Source organism: Schistocerca cancellata, chromosome 12 (assembly GCF_023864275.1).
Source record: "Schistocerca cancellata isolate TAMUIC-IGC-003103 chromosome 12, iqSchCanc2.1, whole genome shotgun sequence".
NCBI classification, from domain to species: domain Eukaryota; kingdom Metazoa; phylum Arthropoda; class Insecta; order Orthoptera; family Acrididae; genus Schistocerca; species Schistocerca cancellata.
In genome coordinates, this window is record NC_064637.1 from 13,879,117 (window position 1) to 13,898,647 (window position 19,531).

Consider the following 19,531-nt stretch of genomic DNA (forward strand, 5'->3'; position numbering starts at 1 on the left):
AACATTTTCCGAGCCCTACGGTGCCCGGCCCTTTCCCGTCACTGCCTACGGTGCGGGCCACTCGCCGTTCCCCTACAAGGACACGGCACGCTTGTTTTGTTGGGATCATTTTCATTGTTAATTAGTGGTTCATTCACTGCTTGCACATGCCTGGCACTGAGTGTTTGTGAAATTTCAATAATATTCCTGTTCGTCAAAAGTCACAGGTCCAACACCCTCCTGCCAGCAGTCTTATTAGTTGCGTCTCGCATTCTTATTCAGTGGTCGTGTACTTTCCGATCTTCTTATATACGCATTTATGCACTGTGTTTTTTTCTTCAATTCCGTGTGAACAGAAAGCTGGGTTTTGTTGTAATATTTTTCTGGTCAATTTCCGAGCACACATTCTCATTTAGCAGACTGGATTCCGATCATTCCAGTTACCGGACAATCACAGCTGACAGTGAGCTGCTTCCCGTGTGCATAAGGTGCATCTTTTGAAGTCTCACTTTGACGAAGGAATGCTGTACCCTCCCAGCAGTCGTTTCCTCCAGCCGCCCTGCCAGGATGACGTACGTAAATGGCTCTCATGAATAGCGAGATATTTTCGTCCTACGGTCCGAGTCGTTTACCGCAGTCACCCCTCCCCTACAAAGTGTTCGGGTGTGCCAAACTCGTCAATGGGCCGTGTGCCTGTCACAACAGAGGGTGCTTTCGGCAGGGCATTATATTTTCTACAACAGGTCAGTTGCCCTCACTGTGCCACACGGATATCTGTGCGCTCCCGACAATTTAGTCTGTCACCAGACCGCGCTAGGTCAGTTACCTCCTACATCTCGAGTCGGCAATAAAGGCAGTTTCGTCTACCCACATCGGCAGTTTAGTCCTGGCACAGTTTCGTCTCAGCACTCCACACTAGCGGACCGGCCCGAGTTGTCCCGGTCTTCGACGGACACACGACACGTGTGGAGAAGCAATGTCTCGCCAAAAACCTGCTCCAGTCATTACCAGTTTCGGGCTGACACTCAATTCCCAAACTGCAAACCTCGCTACTAACCTGAATTATTCGATCAGTACGGTGCCAGAAGGTAGGGACAGCTTCCGTACTGCAATGCATACAGTGGACAACGAGTACCCTCACCGATCTCAGCCAACGTGCCTGACACAGCCGAGATCAGTCAGGTTCCGATTTGCAACAGACGGACGAAATAAAAAGTATCAAATTTCCTCAATGCCATTTCTCTCTAAAATACTGCAAGGACAGGACCTCTCCTCAGGTAACCGCCATATTTGTCGACGACGGTCGCCGTCATATTTGTCGACGACGGTTGTCCGCCGTAGTACAGAACTGTGATTCGTCGCCGAACTCGTCGCAATGTCGTCCATCGGCAGTACTCTGAACTTTCTCGGTCACAGCACCATTGTCAGTCCCCGACCGCATGTGTGGGACGACACAGATTGTCGGAGGGTGTCGATTACCAGTTCTCAGACGGCACACACAGATGTGTAGGGGTTACGACACACTTGGTGCACGGTAAACTGATCCTCCTCCCCCGTGGAGGTCAGACGCGGTCGACCGGAACCTCGACAACGAGTACATCTGAAAGTTGCACAATTTGATCGGACGGTCAAACGGTAACCTACGACGAGGCTCCTCCGAAACTCTACCGGTGTGGTGTGCGTACTGTAAGACCTTCGGTACACACACCATCAGATTATTTGACTTGTCGCTCTAACGAAGTAGGCGAGTGTCAGCAATATGTCTCGTGGTCTTATCGTGGCGTGTTTATCTTCTGCCGTTGGGTCAGACGATAGAAACGCCACTTGCACGCTTAGAGTAGCAGATTGACGGTGACCAACTTTAAACCGAACTTGATTAATTTTCACACACATTTATTAATATAATAAAAAGCATAGACATTACGTAACTTGATTATGGATGCTGTTTACAATTGACAATCTGAAGTTCCTTTGGTCTTGGTACGTTAATATTATTCTCACATATCTCTGATACTTGACAAAAGTGTATATACAGTTATCTTCATGGCTATGTACAGGAATACGGTAATCTTATTAGGCGCAGACTGAAACTTGACTATAGACTGGTACAGACAAATGTAGAACTCATACAGACTGGTACAGACAAATGTAGAACTCATACAGACTGGTACAGACAAATGCAGACTGACTAATCGGAGGTCTGTACACTCGTTATAATACCTCAGGCGTTCATGTATTACTGTGCGAGTGTGATCCGTGAGGAGAAAAGGTTCTACGTTAGCAGCAATCTCATTGGCTGCGTTACATATTAATACGCGGATCGGCAGAAGCAGAATTTGGTCCGTCTCTAAGACAGCGCCATCTCATAGTGCGGAGACGGACGAGCGCTGTGCCTGCGCTGTTGTGCTTAGCGGGGCGCGCTCTAGTGGGAAAGTTGTGTACGCGCTGACTACGCGGAACTATGTACACAACAACCGGGTGCCAAAACTCCCGTCTCACACCGGTATGCGGCATCGGTGTGTCCTTCGTGGGACCCTAGACTGAGAGGAACCTGCCTGTAGTGAGGCAGAGGATAGGCCAGCACAGTCTACCTGAGGAAGAAACTAACGGTTTCGTCTGCCTGCTGTTGTAAATATTTTGCCTCCAGAAGGCAAGCACTAGGCAGCAATCCCGCCTCATATTTATTACTTTTCTCTGACTTCGATAGTACTCGTGCTGTCTGTAGCGTCTCCTGGCCAGTCGTCATAAAAAGCGTGTGATACAATTTTTCCCGTGTGTGTAAGACCAGTTAACATGTATCGATATAGTGCCACGCACATGGCGAAAGAGAAATAATTTAAACACGACCAAGTGAAGCAATAAAGCAAGACTGTGTAAACATTTCACGAATGTACTATGTGTGTATGTAGAACATTCATAATTATTTGACGTTTTATGCATTTTTTAACTTTGAATCCATGACATATTATTATTTTTGAAAATCTTGTTAAATAAATTAGTGATTATGATCTGTGCCTCAGATAAAAAAAGGACAATTCAGCACATGTTTAAATATTAAAAAGCACTGTAATAATCTTTTTGTTCTCTTTGGGGTTCGTTACGAGTAACACTCACGTGTTAAGCAAATGTATATGCTAGCCGTGAGTCTTTTGTTTATGAAGCTTGAGATCCGCCATTAGGCGAGTTGTTGTAAAAAGGTGTGTAAAATTAATGCATTTTTGTTTGAATATACAGAGTTTGAGCAAATATGTTTTTAAAATAATTTGTAAAGTTGCCAGCAATTCGTGCCGTAAATAATTTAGACATTTTCAGCATTTAATTTAGCAGAAGCCGCTGTACCAATCTGCGAGGGCAACGACCGCAGATGCGGCACATTTAAAAAATATTTATTTCAGGCATCGCAGTCGCCTCGCCGGTAAAGCGAGGTAACATAATAATATTTAACATTTTCTTACAGCTTCCAGCAGTGCCGGCAGACTATATCATATTATTCAGTGCATTTCTCAGTTTGATTTGGAAGGTGCTGTGCGACACGTTCCATGCGGCCGCAAAAAACATAACGAATTACTGTGTTATGACTATCATTTTCACATTTTGTGGCAAGGTCTGCTCTGTGAAACTAAAGCAATATTTTACATTTTTTCCCTGAGATTAAGAGAACGCGGGCTAGCCACGTGTTTATTCTAATTAACAGTATTCAAAAATCCACTGGATAACTTAAACGATCATTTGAATTTCATAACTGACTTTTCTGAATACGATGCAAGTGAGTTCAGATACAGTTTTCTTTCTTTCTCGATTACGTTACAGCAGCAAGTAAATGTTCCCTACACGATTATCCAGAGCATATGTGGAAAAGCAATAATTTGATCCACAGTGCGCCACATTTATGATAAAAGTGTTTATTCCCTCTCCCACTCCATGTCTGAACTTAACATGTGTGTGCTAGTGTGACTCAGACAGCCAAAGTGAAATATTTATTCAACATTACTCAAAGTTACTTGCTTTCATGAAGAAAGAATTACTAAGTAGAGACAGGGTAATAACATCGAACCAAAACCATAGCTACTTGTTACAAATAACTTTGTGTACTGCCATCAGCTCTCAGTTTCAGTTTTATATCAGTCTGAACATTGCAAATCCAAACTTTAATATCGCAAAGCAAAGTTACCAGGAACCATGTACCAATTCACTTGCTGCTACACATATATAATCATATCTAAATAAATAAAATCACCAGCCGAATAAAATTAACTCCAGTAGTAAAAAAGTGAGAGGTGGAGGAAGGGAGATGGAATATGTTGATAAGGAAGGACATTAGAGTCTAATTACCCACGGACGAAGCACAACTAGGAATACGAAAGGGGAAAGAAATTAGCTCTGTCCTTTCCAAAACAGTCATCTGTGCACTCGTGGAGTGATTTAGGTAAATCACAAAATCCTAAATCTGGACGGCCGGACAGAGATTCGAACTGACACCCTCTCGAATGTAAGTCCGGTGTGCTCACCACTGTGCCACCGCGCCCAGTCGTGCCGCACAGAACAAGTTCAGTAATTCTGGGGATGAACAGAGTCGGTTAAAAGAAGACGACACAGAGAACCGGCACGCACCTTGTCGTACTTGTGGCGCCAGTCCTGCTGCTCCGCCTGCAGCTCCTTGTTCAGGTCCAGCAGTTCCTCCAGGCGGTGCTTCATCGACGTCAGCCTCACGTTGCGGTCCAGGTAGTAGCCGATGAACTCCACACTGGAACACGGATAAAGGAGAATGCGATACAAGGTCGTGCCTTGCCTTACCCTACTGTAACATTACGAGTCAAGATAGATGTAATGGAACTTGAATAGCGTATTTTCCTCTATTGGTTACGGTAGAGAGATCGATATTTCGATCCTGTCTGTATATTTATATATAATATTGCCTGAATAAAGGCTGGGCGAGTGTAAAGCTATCGCGCGATTTGTTACGATTTGGTCGGTCATAATAATAATAATAATAATAATAATAATAATAATAATAACAACATGCTTTTGAATAGAATTAAAATATAACGGCGATACCTGTTTAGTGTTATTGGAAATAATATGTAGTAAATTAATGAGTAAGGTAGCCAATCCTATAAGAAGAGGTAAAATTGGGCATATTAAGGTGTTTTGCTTTATATAGACGAAGCCAATGATACTGAGTCTTTTTTTCCGTTTATTCTTAGAAATAAACAAGTAAAGAAGTGCTAATTGTGCATTGTGAAAAAATATAGGGGTGAGTTTTAAATAGCTAACGTATACAATCAGACTAACAAATGGACATTTAGTTTCACGAAATCGCGGATAGCGAAGTGGGGTTATCAAACTGAGTACACCTACAGGAGGGTCAATTCCGGGATAAGTCTACTCGCATCTCACGAGGGACGCGGTATTGAGACCGTTTTTTTTTTTTTTTTTAATTATATCGCGGAGAGCGGGCTTCAATTTATGAAAAGGAGAAAAGCTGTATCATTATCATTGACTGTTGGTGGCAAGCAACCAAAACTGTTCATCAAAGGGTTTCGGTGAATGAGTGGTGTATGCAAAATAAAACTGTGAACGAAGTTATGTTAAATAAAACAGAGGAGACAAGACAGTTTGGTCGTATCTGTTATTATTCCATAAACTGTAACATTTCTTCTCATTGCATGAAGCCTTTATAGACAATCGTTATGACAATTTGCTTTGAAGGGATGTCATTACGAGTTAAGTTTTGGGGATCTGGTCAAGAGGGAGTAGTTCGTAGATCCTAAGTACTGCAGCTATTCTGGAACCACGTGCTACCGTGACCATTGTGTGTTGTCAATGGCTTAAGGTCATCGTATCTCATGCTCTAAGATCGACACACCTTTCCTCTTGGTGTAACGGTGCTTCAAGATAACAACGACAATGCCGACGACGAAGGAAGATACGGTAGACTACTACTAATTGGAAGCCCTGTAGCTTCTTTCCGATGCACCACTGCCAATTTACTATAACCCTCACTCCCTTGCATTGACGATTTAACACAGAAATTGCGTCGCTATTCAATAGTAATGGACCGTTACGACTTCTCAAAGGGCGAGTAACTCGCTTACAGTGAACGTATGGTACACTACCGGATGCACCACTGCCAGTTTACTGTAACACTCACACCCTTACATTGACAACTTTACACTGAAATTTCGTCACTATTCAATTGTAAGACACCCATGTAGACATCTCCAATGGCGAAAAACGCGTCTACGGTCAACGAATTCAACACTACCTGTGTATCCTATAGCTTCTCTCTGATGCACCACTGCAAGTTTACTGTACTGCTTCACACCCATTCATCGACGATTTAACACAGAATTTGATTCTGTTATTCAATAGTAAAAGACCCATGCCGACTTAACCAAGAGCGAGTAACGTGCCTACAGTCAACGTATAGAACACTATCTGGGAGTCTGATGCACCAGTGCCAGTTTACTGTAACTCTCACACCGTTACACTGACAGTTTAACACAGAAACTGCGTCGCTATTCACTAGTACAGGACCTATGGCGACATCACCAAAGGCGAGTAACGTGCCTACAGATAACGTATAGAACACTACCTCGGTGACTTGTAGCTTCTTTCTAATGCACCATTGCCTGCTCCCTGTAACCCTCGCAACATTACATTGATTGAAACTTCCTGGCAGATTAAAACTGTGTGCCCGACCGAGACTGGAACTCGGGACCTTTGCCTTGCGCGGGCAAGTGCTCTACCATCTGAGCTACCGAAGCACGACTCACGCCCGGTACTCACAGCTTTACTTCTGCCAGTCTCTGGTCTCCTACCTTCCAAACTTTACAGAAGCTCTCCTGCGAACCTTGCAGAACTAGCACTCCCGAAAGAAAGGATATTGCGGAGACATGGCTTAGCCACAGCCTGGGGGATGTTTCCAGAATGAGATTTTCACTCTGCAGTGGAGTGTGCGCTGATATGAAACTTCCTGGCAGATTAAAACTGTGTGCCCGACCGAGACTCGAACTCGGGACCTTTGCCTTTCGCGGGCAATTGCTCTACCATCTGAGCTACCGAAGCACGACTCATGCCCGGTACTCACAGCTTTACTTCTGCCAGTCTCTCGTCTCCTACCTTCCAAGCTTAACAGAAGCTCTCCTGCAAACCTTGCAGAACTAGAACTCCTGAAAGAAAGGATATAGCGGGGATATGGCTTAGCCACAGCCTGGGGGATTTTTCCGGAATGAGATTTTCACTCTGCAGCGGAGTGGCTAAGCCATGTCTCCGCTATATCCTTTCTTTCAGGAGTGCTAGTTCTGCAAGGTTCGCAGGAGAGCTTCTGTAAAGTTTGGAAGGTAGGAGACGAGAGACTGGCAGAAGTAAAGCTGTGAGTACTGGGCGTGAGTCGTGCTTCGGTAGCTCAGATGGTAGAGCACTTGCCTGCGAAAGGCAAAGGTCCCGAGTTTGAGTCTCGGTCGGGCACACAGTTTTAATCTGCCAGGAAGTTTCATATCAGCGCACACTCCGCTGCAGAGTGAAAATCTCATTCTGGATTACATTGATTATTTAACACAGATATTGTGTCGATATTCAATAGTAAATGACCCATGCCATCTTCTCCAAGCACGAGCAAACTGCCTACAGTCAACATATGGAACACTACATTGTGTGGTGTCACAAGACTTAGGCCTGTCCCACCCCTCATTTAATCAACCAAGGCTTATACAAATAATTGTAAGAACAGTTATTATTATTATGTTCTTTAAGTTTGTTTTTAGGGTTTTCAGAAATACTGTGGGAAGAAAGTTTATTTACGTTGCAGATAACGTGGAAGATGTCGCCCGACGAGCGCCATCAAAGTTCGACGTAGCGGCAAGTGGGCGAGGAATAAAACGAATGCTGCAAACTACCGCGAGCCGCGGAAGAGCCCGGGCCACGAGTGCGTTGAGCTTCCTAGGTCGTTGTCGGACGACGTCAAAGAAAGAGATATTCTACTTTCTCTCTGTAAACAGATCGATCGAGTCTCGAAAGGTTCGTGTAAAACGTATAGACGGGTGACGCATTAGGTGGGACCCGATGCCTGTAATACTTCCACAGTTATTAAAAAGTTGTTAAACGCCAAAACCAATAGTTCGTCATTTATATAGATAAAAAGTAGTAAAGATATAGGAAAGGAAGAGTTGCGGCGTCAGAACGAAAAGTGATACATCGCTCGGCAACGAAGGAGGACGTAAACAGCGGGCGTGGCGAAAACAAATCAACTGATAAAATAGTAAGTCTGTAATTAAGCATAAAGCCACGTAACACTGCACCGTCCTCAAGTTCCTTTTAGCGCACTACCGGACCCTGCCAATTCACGCGCACTGCCCTGGCGCACTACCCCGGCCGGTCGACGGATTTCGCACGGGGCCGGACGCGAGTCTGTCCCCGCACACGGATGTACATACGGTGCTACGCGGTTCGTACCGACGGGAGCCGCAGTCTCTACTCGCGCATACGCCCGTCGAGTGGACGGAGAGTCTGCCCACGTGCACTCGACTGCTCCCGCGGCACGCCGATAGCGGTTCCCAGAGGAAAGGAGCGGAATGTGGCAATTACTCGGAATGAAACGAACGGTCGAGTGTTCTAACTGAACGGTACGAACTGAAGCAGTGTCGCTTTGACGGTGGAAGTGAAAATTACTACATCGAGAACAAATGCGATACGGCACCGAACGAAAACTTGCCGCACGGGGAAAGACCGTAGGTCACAGCCGACAGTAGAGAAAATTAAAAAGAAAGTAAAAACTCTGCCCTCACAGTACTGCTGAGAAATCCCCACTGTCGAGACATCGAATAAAAGTGGTTACGACAGAGAGGACGTTTACGTACCGAAAGTATTGTTTTTTTGACAGATTTCGATTTACCGTCGGCACGGAATCTTAAGAACAGCTGATAACTTCTTGGAGGAAGTAATTTCTTTTTTAAATCACAGTGTCCTGCTTTCTTTATTTCTGTTGCACGAGGTCCGGTAGGAATCGACCTAGTCTTCTATTTCAAAAGGAGTAATTGCTCTCCAAATATCTAATTTTTGTAGAAATTTCAGACTTTCCTGTCCCCTTGTCTACCCATCCATGTCTTGACACCCGTGATGACTTTTTCATTTTTTTGTATTCTTAACTGTCCAGCTATGTAATACAGCAGACAGAGCTGCCAATTTCGTGTCAGCAGTCGAGATCTCTGTGTACGCAATATTGAAGTGCGCTTTGTGGCGCAACTATCTGCACCGCAATTTTTTAAGTCGGCTTCAGTGTGCACAATAAGCAACTCACGAATGGACACTGAGCACAAATGAAGATTGTATCACACAGCAATCTATGTATATAAACAGCTTCAGCCAGTAGAGATACTGTGGTAAAATCAGTCGAGCCCACGGAGGGGGTGTGAGGGTTTGTGCGACAAGCTTTCTGTGCTCCTGTACGGGACGGGCAGCATTTATTTGATGGTGGTGGTTGTTGGGATGTTTAAGGGGGACCAAACAGCGAAGGTCATCAGTCCCCCATTCCAAAATCAGGCGAGCCGAAAATCTACGGAGCAGGTAAAAACCAAAGGGGGAGGAGACGTCCCCCCAGGCGCTAAAAGAACACAAATGGAGCAACAAACATTACAGACAAGAACAGGACAGAGGAACACCAGACAGAAAGAAACAGAAGAAAGGAAGACAGCCGGAGACTGGTTAACTGACCACGACTACAAAAAAGGGAAAGAGTCAACCATCTCACGGCACACCAGAACAGCAACAGACACAAGGACAAAAGACACAGAAAGGGAAAGGTGCAGGACCTCCCTAAATCGAACCATAAAACGGACTACCACGGATAAAATTTAAAACGTCATCAGCCATGGAGGCATCGTCTGATAAAACCAAAGCCAAAGTGCCCGGGAGATTAAAAGATTGCCGGAGTGTGCGCAGTCGAGGACACTCCAGCAAAATGTGGCCGACCGTCAGCCGGGACCCACACTGACACAGGGGGGGGATCCCCCTGACGCAAGAGATGGCCATGCGTCAGGTACGTATGGCCGATGCGCAGCCGACACAGGACCACCGAGTCCCTGCGAGAAGCCCGCAGGGAGGAACGCCACACAGCGGTCGTCTCCTTGACAGCCCGCAGTTTATTCGGGGCTGTCATGCCAAGCCACTCAGCAGCCCACATCCCAAGCACCTTACGGCGCAACACCAGCTGCTGGTCGCGAGCCGTAAGGCCGATCTCCAAAGCTGTGGCGTCTATAGCCCCTTTGGCCAGCCTGTCAACACGTTCGTTCCCCGGGATGCCAACGTGACCTGGTGTCCAAACAAAAACCACCGAACGACCAGAGTGGGTAATGGTGGAAACAGACTCCCGAATAGAGGACACCAGAGGAGAAAAGGGATAGCAGCGGTCGATGGCCTGGAGGCTGCTCAGGGAGTCACTGCAGATGACGACGGACGCACCTGAGCAGGAACGCATATGCTCAAGAGCGCGCAAGATGGCCACCAGCTCTGCAGTAAAAATACTGCAGCCAACCGGCAAGGAGCGTTGCTCAACATGGGCAGCGTGAGCGAAAGCGTAGGCAGTGCGACCATCAACCAGGGAACCATCAGTGTAGACAGGCTCACAGCCCGGAAATGATGCAAGGAGCGCAAGAAAACGGCGACGGAGGGCCACAGGCGGAACCGAGTCCTTAGGTCCCTGTGCCAAATCCAGACGGACGGACGGCCGGGACAAACACCAGGGAGGCGTAGGTGTACAGACCCGGAAGGGAGGCAGAAGAGGGAATGACCCCAGTTCGGACAGCAGGGACTGGACACGGACAGCGACGGAAAGCCCAGACCTAGGTTGCCGTTCGGGCAGATGGAGGACCATGGCAGGGAAAAGCAGGCGACGATTGGGATGGCCTGGCGAGCAATGTAAGTGGACAGCATAGTCGGCGAGCAGACGATGGCGGCGAATCTGCAGCGGGGGAACCCCGGCCTCCACCAGTAGACTAGCCACGGGGCTGGTGCGAAAAGCGCCAGTTGCAAGCCGAACCCCACAGTGGTGTATGGGGTCTAACAACTTCAACACTGAGGGGGACGCAGACCCATAGGCCAGGCTCCCATAATCAAGCCGGGACTGCACAAGGGCCCTGTACAACCGCAGCAGCGTGCAGCGATCTGCACCCCAAGACGTGTGGCTAAGGCAGCGGAGGGCGTTGAGGTGCCGCCAGCATTTTTGCTTCAGCTGAGTAACATGAGGAACCCATGTGAGTCGGGCATCAAACACGAGTCCCAAGAAGCGGCAAGTGTCCACCACTTCAAGCAGGTGGCCGTCGAGGTAAAGTTCAGGATGAGGGTGGACCGTCCGACGCCTGCAGAAGTGCATAACTCGAGTCTTGGGTGCAGAGAACTGAAAACCGTGAGTCAGAGCCCATGATGCTGCCTTGCGAACGGCGACTTGCAGCCTGCGTTCGGCGACTCCCGTAGTCGTGGAGCTAAATGAGATGCAGAAGTCGTCGGCATACAAAGAAGGAGACACCGACGACCCCACTGCTGCAGCCAGACCATTAATGGCCACTAAAAATAAGGAGACGCTCAACACCGAGCCCTGCGGGACCCCATTTTCCTGTATGTAAGAGGAACTAGAGGTGGCACCGACTTGCACCCGGAAAGAGCGGCGCAATAAAAAGCTTTGAAGAAAAGCCGGGAGCCGAAAACGAAGACCCCACTCATGCAATGTGGCGAGGATGTGATGCCTCCATGTGGTGTCATACGCCTTCCACAGATCGAAAAACACAGCAACGAGATGCTGACGTCGGGCAAAGGCCGTACGGACAGCAGAGTCCAGCCGCACCAAATTGTCCACTGCAGACTGGCCCCGACGGAAGCCACCCTGGGATGGAGCGAGGAGACCGCGCGACTCAAGGACCCAACACAAACGCCGCCCCACCATACGTTCGAGCAATTTGCACAAAACGTTGGTGAGGGTAATGGGACGATAGCTGTCCACCGCCAGTGGGTCCGCACCGGGCTTCAAGATGGGGACAATAACACCCTCTCGCCATTGCGACGGGAACACGCCTTCGCTCCAAATGCGATTAAATATCGCGAGAATGTGTCTCTGGCAGTCCCTGGAGAGATGCTTCAGCATCCGTGCGTGGATGCAGTCCGGTCCTGGTGCTGTATCAGGGCAATCGGCGAGGGCAGCGAGGAATTCCCTCTCGCTGAAAGGAGCATTGTAAGTTTCAGAACGACGCGTGTGGAACGATAATGGCGTCTGCTCGGCCCGCTCCTTGAGAGAGCGAAAGGCGGGGGGATAAGTTGCTGTCGCAGAGCTCGTAGCGAAGTGCGCAGCAAGGTGTTCAGCAATGGCGGCAGCGTCCGTGCACACAGCGCCGTCCAAAGAGATCCCAGGGACACCCGTAGGGGTCTGGTGTCCATAAATCCGCCGTATCCGGGACCACACGAGCGAAGGGGAAACACGGGAGCCCAAAGAGGAAACATACCGCTCCCAGCACTCCTGCTTACGCCGTGCAATAAGACGGCGGGCGAAGGCACGGAGCCTCTTAAAGGCGATGAGGGTCTCCAGAGACGGGTGCCGCCTATGACGCTGGAGAGCCCGCCTACGGTCGCGAATAGCCTCAGCAATCTCCGGCGACCACCAGGGGACAGCCTTCCTCCGAGGGAGGCCAGAAGAACGGGGGATGGAAGCCTCGGCCGCTGAAATGATGGACGTGGTTAAAACATGAACCACCTCGTCAATGTCACCCTGTGGGGGAGACTCAATGGTTGCAGCGGAAGTAAAAGCTGGCCAGTCAGCCCTGTGGAGAGCCCAGCGGGGCAAGCGCCCAGAAGAATGACACTGGGGCAGTGACAAATAGATGGGAAAATGGTCACTACCACACAGGTCAGGGTGCACTCTCCAGTGGAGGGATGGGACAAGTCCAGGGCTGCAAATAGAGAGATCGATGGCCGAGAACGAGCCATGGGCCACACTGAAATGCGTGGGAGCACCAGTGTTCAAGAGGCTAAGGTCGAGCTGAGCCAACACATGCTCCACGGCCCGACCGCGGTCATCGGAAACAGTCCCACCCCATAGAGGGTTGTGGGCATTGAAATCGCCCAGCAGCAAAAAAGGGGGCGGCAGTTGGGCTATCAGAGCAGCCAAGACATGCTGCGTGACAGCACCATCAGGTGGAAGGTAAATACCGCAGACGGTAATAGCCTGTGGCGTCCACACTCGAACAGCGACAGCCTCTAAAGCTGTTTGTAGAGGGACAAACTCGCTGTGAAGAGAGTTAAGGACATATATGCAGACGCCACCAGACACCGGTGCATAAGCCGCCCGGTTGTTAAAATAACCCCGATATCCACGGAGGGCGGGGGTTCGCATTGCTGGAAACCAAGTTTCCTGCAGAGCAATGCAAAGGAAAGGATGACGGCTGAGAAGTTGGCGGAGCTCAGCTAGATGGTGGAAGAAACCGCTGCAGTTCCACTGGAGGATGGTATTAGCCATGGATGGGAAAGGCGTGAAGGGACTGGGGAGGCAGATTATGCCTCCGGGGCCCCTGCTGCTACTGAGTCACCACCTGGACAACAGCTATCTATTGCATCCGAGGGACTGGTGAGATCCATGTCCTCAGCGGACGCCAGGATCTCCACCTCATCTTCGGACGCAGAGGGAGAAGGTTGCGGTGGGACAGGTGCCACCGCAATTTCAGGATGCTTGGGAGCCTGTTTCTTCGACTGCTTTGCGCGCTGAGCCTTAGGTGCTTCGGGCTGGGAGGGCCTCACTGGGTCAGTCTCTGGGACTGAAGACGACCGTGACGCCCTACGACCAGCGACCGGTGGGTGTTTGACAAACTTGCGGGTGTCCACTTTGACACTGGGCAAAGCCTGGGATGGGAGGGCCCCAAGGGACCCCTTCCGGACGAGAGGAGCCGAAGAAGGCTCACGCTTCTCCGGCTGTGAAGGGGGAACAGATGTCCCCGGTGGTTGGGGTGGTGTTGCTCCTGAAGTAGATGGAGCAGGAGCAACAGGGAGTGAAGTGCCCCCCACAACCAAGGGGGCCGGTGAAGGCTGACCGAGCTGAGATCGAACTGGTGTTGCAGCAGCGGCATAACTAGTTGGCATTGGCACAGGATTTAGCCGCTCATATTTCCGCCTTGCCTCGGTGTAGGACAGGCGGTCCAGGGTCTTATATTCCATTATCCTCCTTTCTTTCTGGAAGATCCTACAGTCCGGCGAGCAGGGGGAATGGTGTTCCCCGCAGTTAACACAGATAAGAGGCGGGGCACATGGAGTATCAGGATGCGAAGGACGTCCACAATCCCGACACGTGATGCTGGAAGTACAGCGAGATGACATGTGCCCGAACTTCCAGCATTTAAAACACCGCATCGGAGGAGGGATATATGGCTTCACATCACAACGGTAAACCATCACCTTAACCTTTTCGGGTAAGACATCACCCTCAAAGGCCAAGATGAAGGCACCGGTGGCTACCTGATTATCCCTCGGACCCCGATGGACGCGCCGGACGAAGTGAACACCTCGTCGTTCGAGGTTGGCGCGTAATTCATCGTCGGACTGCAGAAGAAGACCCCTGTGGAATATAATACCCTGGACCATGTTGAGACTCTTATGCGGCGTGATGTTAACTGAAACATCCCCCAACTTGTCACAATTGAGCAACCTCCGTGACTGGGCAGAGGATGCCGTTTTGATGAGCACAGAACCAGAGCACATCTTGGACAAGCCCTCCACCTCCCCGAACTTGTCCTCTAAATGCTCCACAAAAAACTGGGGCTTGGTTGACATAAACGATTCCCCATCAACTCGCGTACACACAAGGAACCGGGGTGAATAGTCTCCACTGCCTTCTTTTGCCATACGTTCCTCCCATGGAGTGGCCAGGGAGGGAAATGATCGTGGATCGTATTTCCTGCCGTTGTGGTTAGACCTCGATCGCTTAGAGACTGCTGGTGGTGGCCCACCAGCGAGAGATGATGTACCACGCTTCATTGCGGGTCATCCGCCCTGATGCCACCTACTCCGACCAAGGGCCCTCCCCACGGGCGCCACCCAGCCACAGCAAAGGCCACCTGGCAGGATGGCCATTGCCGGGAGTCCCGATGCCCCGGGGCGATGGGCATCTAATCCTTGGCATACGTGGGGAGTTAACGGCGCAGGCATCAGTAGAGCGATCCCTGTGTTGTCAGGGGGCTACAACCAAGAGGGTACATGGCGGCCCCACCACAACGGACTGGCTACCGTGCTGGATCTTAGGTGCAAAAAATGGCCAAGGTCGTCGTCGCAGTTAAAAGAAACGCTGCAGAGTGCAGTGTGGTAATCGCCCAAGAGATCGAAAAGGAGCGGGACACCATTGCAACGACGAGAAAGACGGCTAAAGGTCTAATTGCACGACGGATACAGTGCACCATGTAAGGCGCCCTTCCCCAATTGGCTCGCTCTTCGGAATAATTTAGAAAGATGGAGGTCAAACCCGAGAGGGGACCATCACATAAGGCCGAAACATGTGAGACTCCTTTTAGTCGCCTCTTACGACAGGCAGGAATACCGCGGGCCTATTCTAACCCTCGAACCCGCAGGGGGTAGCATTTATTTGACATGTACAGGAATTAAGTAACACAAAATAGTAAAAGAACACAACAAATAAATATACAATATAGTAAATAATAAAAATAACAAATTTCTGCAAGACGCTACTGATTTTCTGTTAGGTGGACCTTAAGAATTCCACTGTCTTGATGGCCTTGTCACTTGCTGCTTATAGGTCTTCTGTAGTACAAGGATCAGCCAGGTTCCTGAAGACCAGGAGATACTGTGGGTCCTGCAGGTCACCACACTCGCAGAACTCTCCTCCGTTCGTGAGCCCCACTATCTGAGGCTCGTCTCGCACCGTGACACACCTGTCGTCGATCGACATGTACGGCAAATGAAATTCCACAGCAGTTACCAATTACGAGTACCGTTCCGCACTCGGTATACACTTCCGGGCCGATCGGTCGACTGCAGTCACGAGCATTACATTTTGTCGACAAAGAAAGGCTCCCAAACTGTGTGTGTAAGTAATTATAATAGCGTGTATCTACATATGTACTCCAATATCTTATCAATACAGAGAACCACAATTGTAACGAGACCTCGTACTGTGCAGCAGACCCTCGTTTATCCGCGTTCTGGTGTCGTGTTTAGGCCATCAGAGATAGTTTGGTCAGGACCGACACACAGGAGGTGCAGCTCCCGAGTGCAGATGACAGAAATGCACAAAACGTTTGCGAAAGTTTTTACTTTTGTAGAAGAGTGGGGAGGAAAGTAGAAATTGATGATCTGCCCTCTCCTCCTTTTCTCCAACATTCAAAATTTTTTCCTCTCTTTCCTCTGCTGTCACAGGTTACATTTTCAATCGGAGTGATCGTGTGCAGCACCCGGCATTTATCCGAACGTCAGTGCTTGCCGGCTCTCACCTTTTGTGCGCCTTTTCATTCCTGTTCTGTGAATCCCTTCATCGTAACAGTTTGTTTATTACTATCGTCCACGGTGGGAGTTGCTGCTTCTGACTGTTTGCATTAGAAGTGTAGCACACAGACACTCAGTTTGCCACACCGTCTAATTTCTGCCGACCGGTACCGTGTGCTCGGTCGCCTACCATTTCCCGGCACTAGCCTTATCTCTGTACAGATGCCATCCCACAGGGAGTGTTCCAGAACACCTTTACCATTTCTTCCGATTTGGTGCAAGTATGCGACCTGTCACTAAGTCGGCCACCCCTCCGAGAGTTTCAGTGTCTTAATAGGAGCCTCCGTTCGACATTCTATTCGGGTGTACTTACCGGCTGCAAACGTATATGTGGAAAACGTACCTGAAAGCTGGAGGGATGTGCCACTTCTTGCGGACGTCGACGAGTGCCGCCACCTGCGCCTCTTGCAGCTCGAGCGCCCGCGTGTCCACTCCCATCAGTTCGGCCTTCTGCAGCAGCCGGCGGACCGCCGACGCACTCGTCGTCAGCAGGCGAGGCATCTTCTGTGTGGGTACTGCGGACCGAGCGTACTGAAAACTAGTTAGCCTAGCACACGTGTTCTTTCTGTTCCCCTTTTACTACTCTCAAAATTCTATCGACATTCGAGTGAGGGTCAGGAACGGGAGTCCGAATACTACAGAGCGAGTCGAACACCTTGCGGTGGGCTGCACTGCCGACTTTTGACGACTGACAGCCCGCAGGGCTAATTGGTAAAAGTGGGGAAGAAAGATAAGGGTTTAACGTCACACTGACGACTAGATCGTCAGAGGTGGAAAAAGAGCTCAAATTGTCGCCCGTGCCCTCTTCGGAGGAACTGCCCCGGCATTCGCCTGACCCCAGTTAACGGAAACTGTAGAGGTTCCGATCTGTCACTTCCCGTGTCTTACTTCTGTGGGCCCACGACAGTCGTTCTCAACTTCCGAGGTCGTGGGCACCACTAGGCATCGACAGCTTCACGATCTCCGTGTCCCGCCACCGTCTCCCGGATACCACTGCCTCACAGAGGCTCAGTATGGACCTCACTCTCGACCTTTTCGTGTCACAATTGAGACTGACACCCAGTCGAGTGGCAGTTTCGAGCGGTTCCTATGTAATTTGCGGGACTAAAAGACAAGTAGTAATACAGCATCTAGGTTTAGTTAATTATCTGTGTATATTAAAGTTTTTAAATTACACCATATAATACGATCACCTCCAAGAAATCAAACAAGGGAAAATCCAGAATAGAATGTGATAATATTATGAAATAGAAAGTTGCTACTCACCATATAGCAGAGATGCTGTCTCACAAATAGGCACAACGAAAGGACTGTCACAAATAAAGCTTTTGGCCAGTAAGGCCTCACTGGACACAAACTTTAATCATGACAGTTCTTTTGTTGTGCCTCTCTGCGACTCAGCACCTCCGCTATGTGGTGAGTAGCAACTTCCCTTATCATAACATTGTTACACCTCCGAGAAATATTACAGAGAATTGTATGCCACCATACAGAGACTTCCAAAAGTTGAATGTCAAAGTTGTATCGTGTATTCTCCTTTTCCTTAGAGTAGTTGAAATTCAGGTTTTTCTGTAAATTCATCAGATGTAGGGAAGGACAAGTACATTAATCAGTTTGACTCGTAAAGTCGCACCAAAACTGTACCCGATTATTGGAAAGACGTGCATATTTACACAAATTGGACTTAGTGTACTATGAGTTACTGAGTGAGGATGTGAGACAGCATCCGAAAGAATTAGGCCTAAGAAAATAATTCTGAAATTCTAAGGATTGTGCTCCGAAGATGGCATATTTCGACTTTTTCCAGTCTCGTGTCTCATGCAGCATACTGATACGGGGTTATTCCTGCTACGTCAGCGAAATTCTGAAAATACAAAAATAAGTAACTACAATAACGAGCAAAGCAAATCCTACAGAACACTGGCAACTCCTCTTTATCAAGCTTGAGAAACTGACTGTAGAAACCTACACATATACAGAGCACTGCTTTATGTAGATAACAACACGAGCAAGTTCGACTGGAGGCGAACTCAGCTTCGGAAGAATTAAATTGGAAGAATTTTTCTGTAAAATTTTTTAAAATTATTTGTACATCTCAAGTCCAAATGTTCACCACGTAAATGGTGAACGACAATACGGAATTGAACTGTGTACAGTTTCTGACACACAACTACTAAATTATCAGAGCACACTCGTACCATCGATGGGTCCAACATTTTAAGCAAAAGCGTGACATTATTGTTAGCTTCTGGGCACCAGCTGAACTTCTCCAGGCTGAGTCACTACATCAGAGTTCTGGAGATTTCTACATTCACTGTCTGTTCTCCTATGCCACGAACGCTCGAGTTATTTTACTCCACTGCTGCACCACCTCGTACAGTACTGACAAACCTCAACTGCCATTCACAACGTTCCAGTCAGAAAGACGGCACCGTTTTTAAATGCCTGTGTGGCACAAAGTTTGAGTCCACAGTTGTGGGCTGCCTGTAATTGGAACAGAATATTTTGGCTGTCATTTCTGTATTCTGACCAAAATTAAGCAAACGCCTCAAAAAAACTTCTTTACCCAAACTATCAAATTTCTAAAACGTTCTAAAATTAAATTAAATATAAAAACAAATAATTAAAACTTCTCCAAATATAGAAGCTAAGTTTGTTCAGAAGGATGACAGATATGTGGTAGCTTCCTTTAGCAAATTTTTCACAGACAAATTTCATAATTTTTCTATGCAAACTCTGGCATTTCCCACGCATAACCATGACGAGCAGTGACAGAGATATCGGACTCGAGCCCAAAGATATTACTCGACAAAACTAACTGTGGGTCCAGTAGTGACGATAACCGATTGTACGAACGTGTGGTGTCTATAGTTTAGAACACATCCAAAAGCAGAGACACCACACATTCGTACAACCGATTCGACTCGACGTGCTACGTATCCGCCACCTTCAGTTCGGACGCACAATTACATTCTGCCTCCTGCGGGAATCTCAAAGTAGTGAGCACAGAGGATACAGACGGGTACTG

The 19,531-nt window shown here is 48.5% G+C and overlaps 1 protein-coding gene across 2 annotated transcripts in view; it reads right to left on the reverse strand.

The window, feature by feature from the left end:
- The window catches only part of LOC126109401 (PHD finger protein 14), a 205,500-nt gene that overhangs the window by 116,135 nt on the left and 69,834 nt on the right, over positions 1–19,531 (reverse strand). For both annotated transcript variants that reach the window (XM_049914432.1, XM_049914431.1), the window contains exons 9-10: positions 16,847–17,018; positions 4,591–4,723 (exon numbers count right to left, since the gene is read on the reverse strand). In XM_049914432.1, the coding sequence (XP_049770389.1) occupies positions 4,591–4,723; positions 16,847–17,018 (305 nt within the window). The remainder of the gene's footprint in view (positions 1–4,590; positions 4,724–16,846; positions 17,019–19,531) is intronic.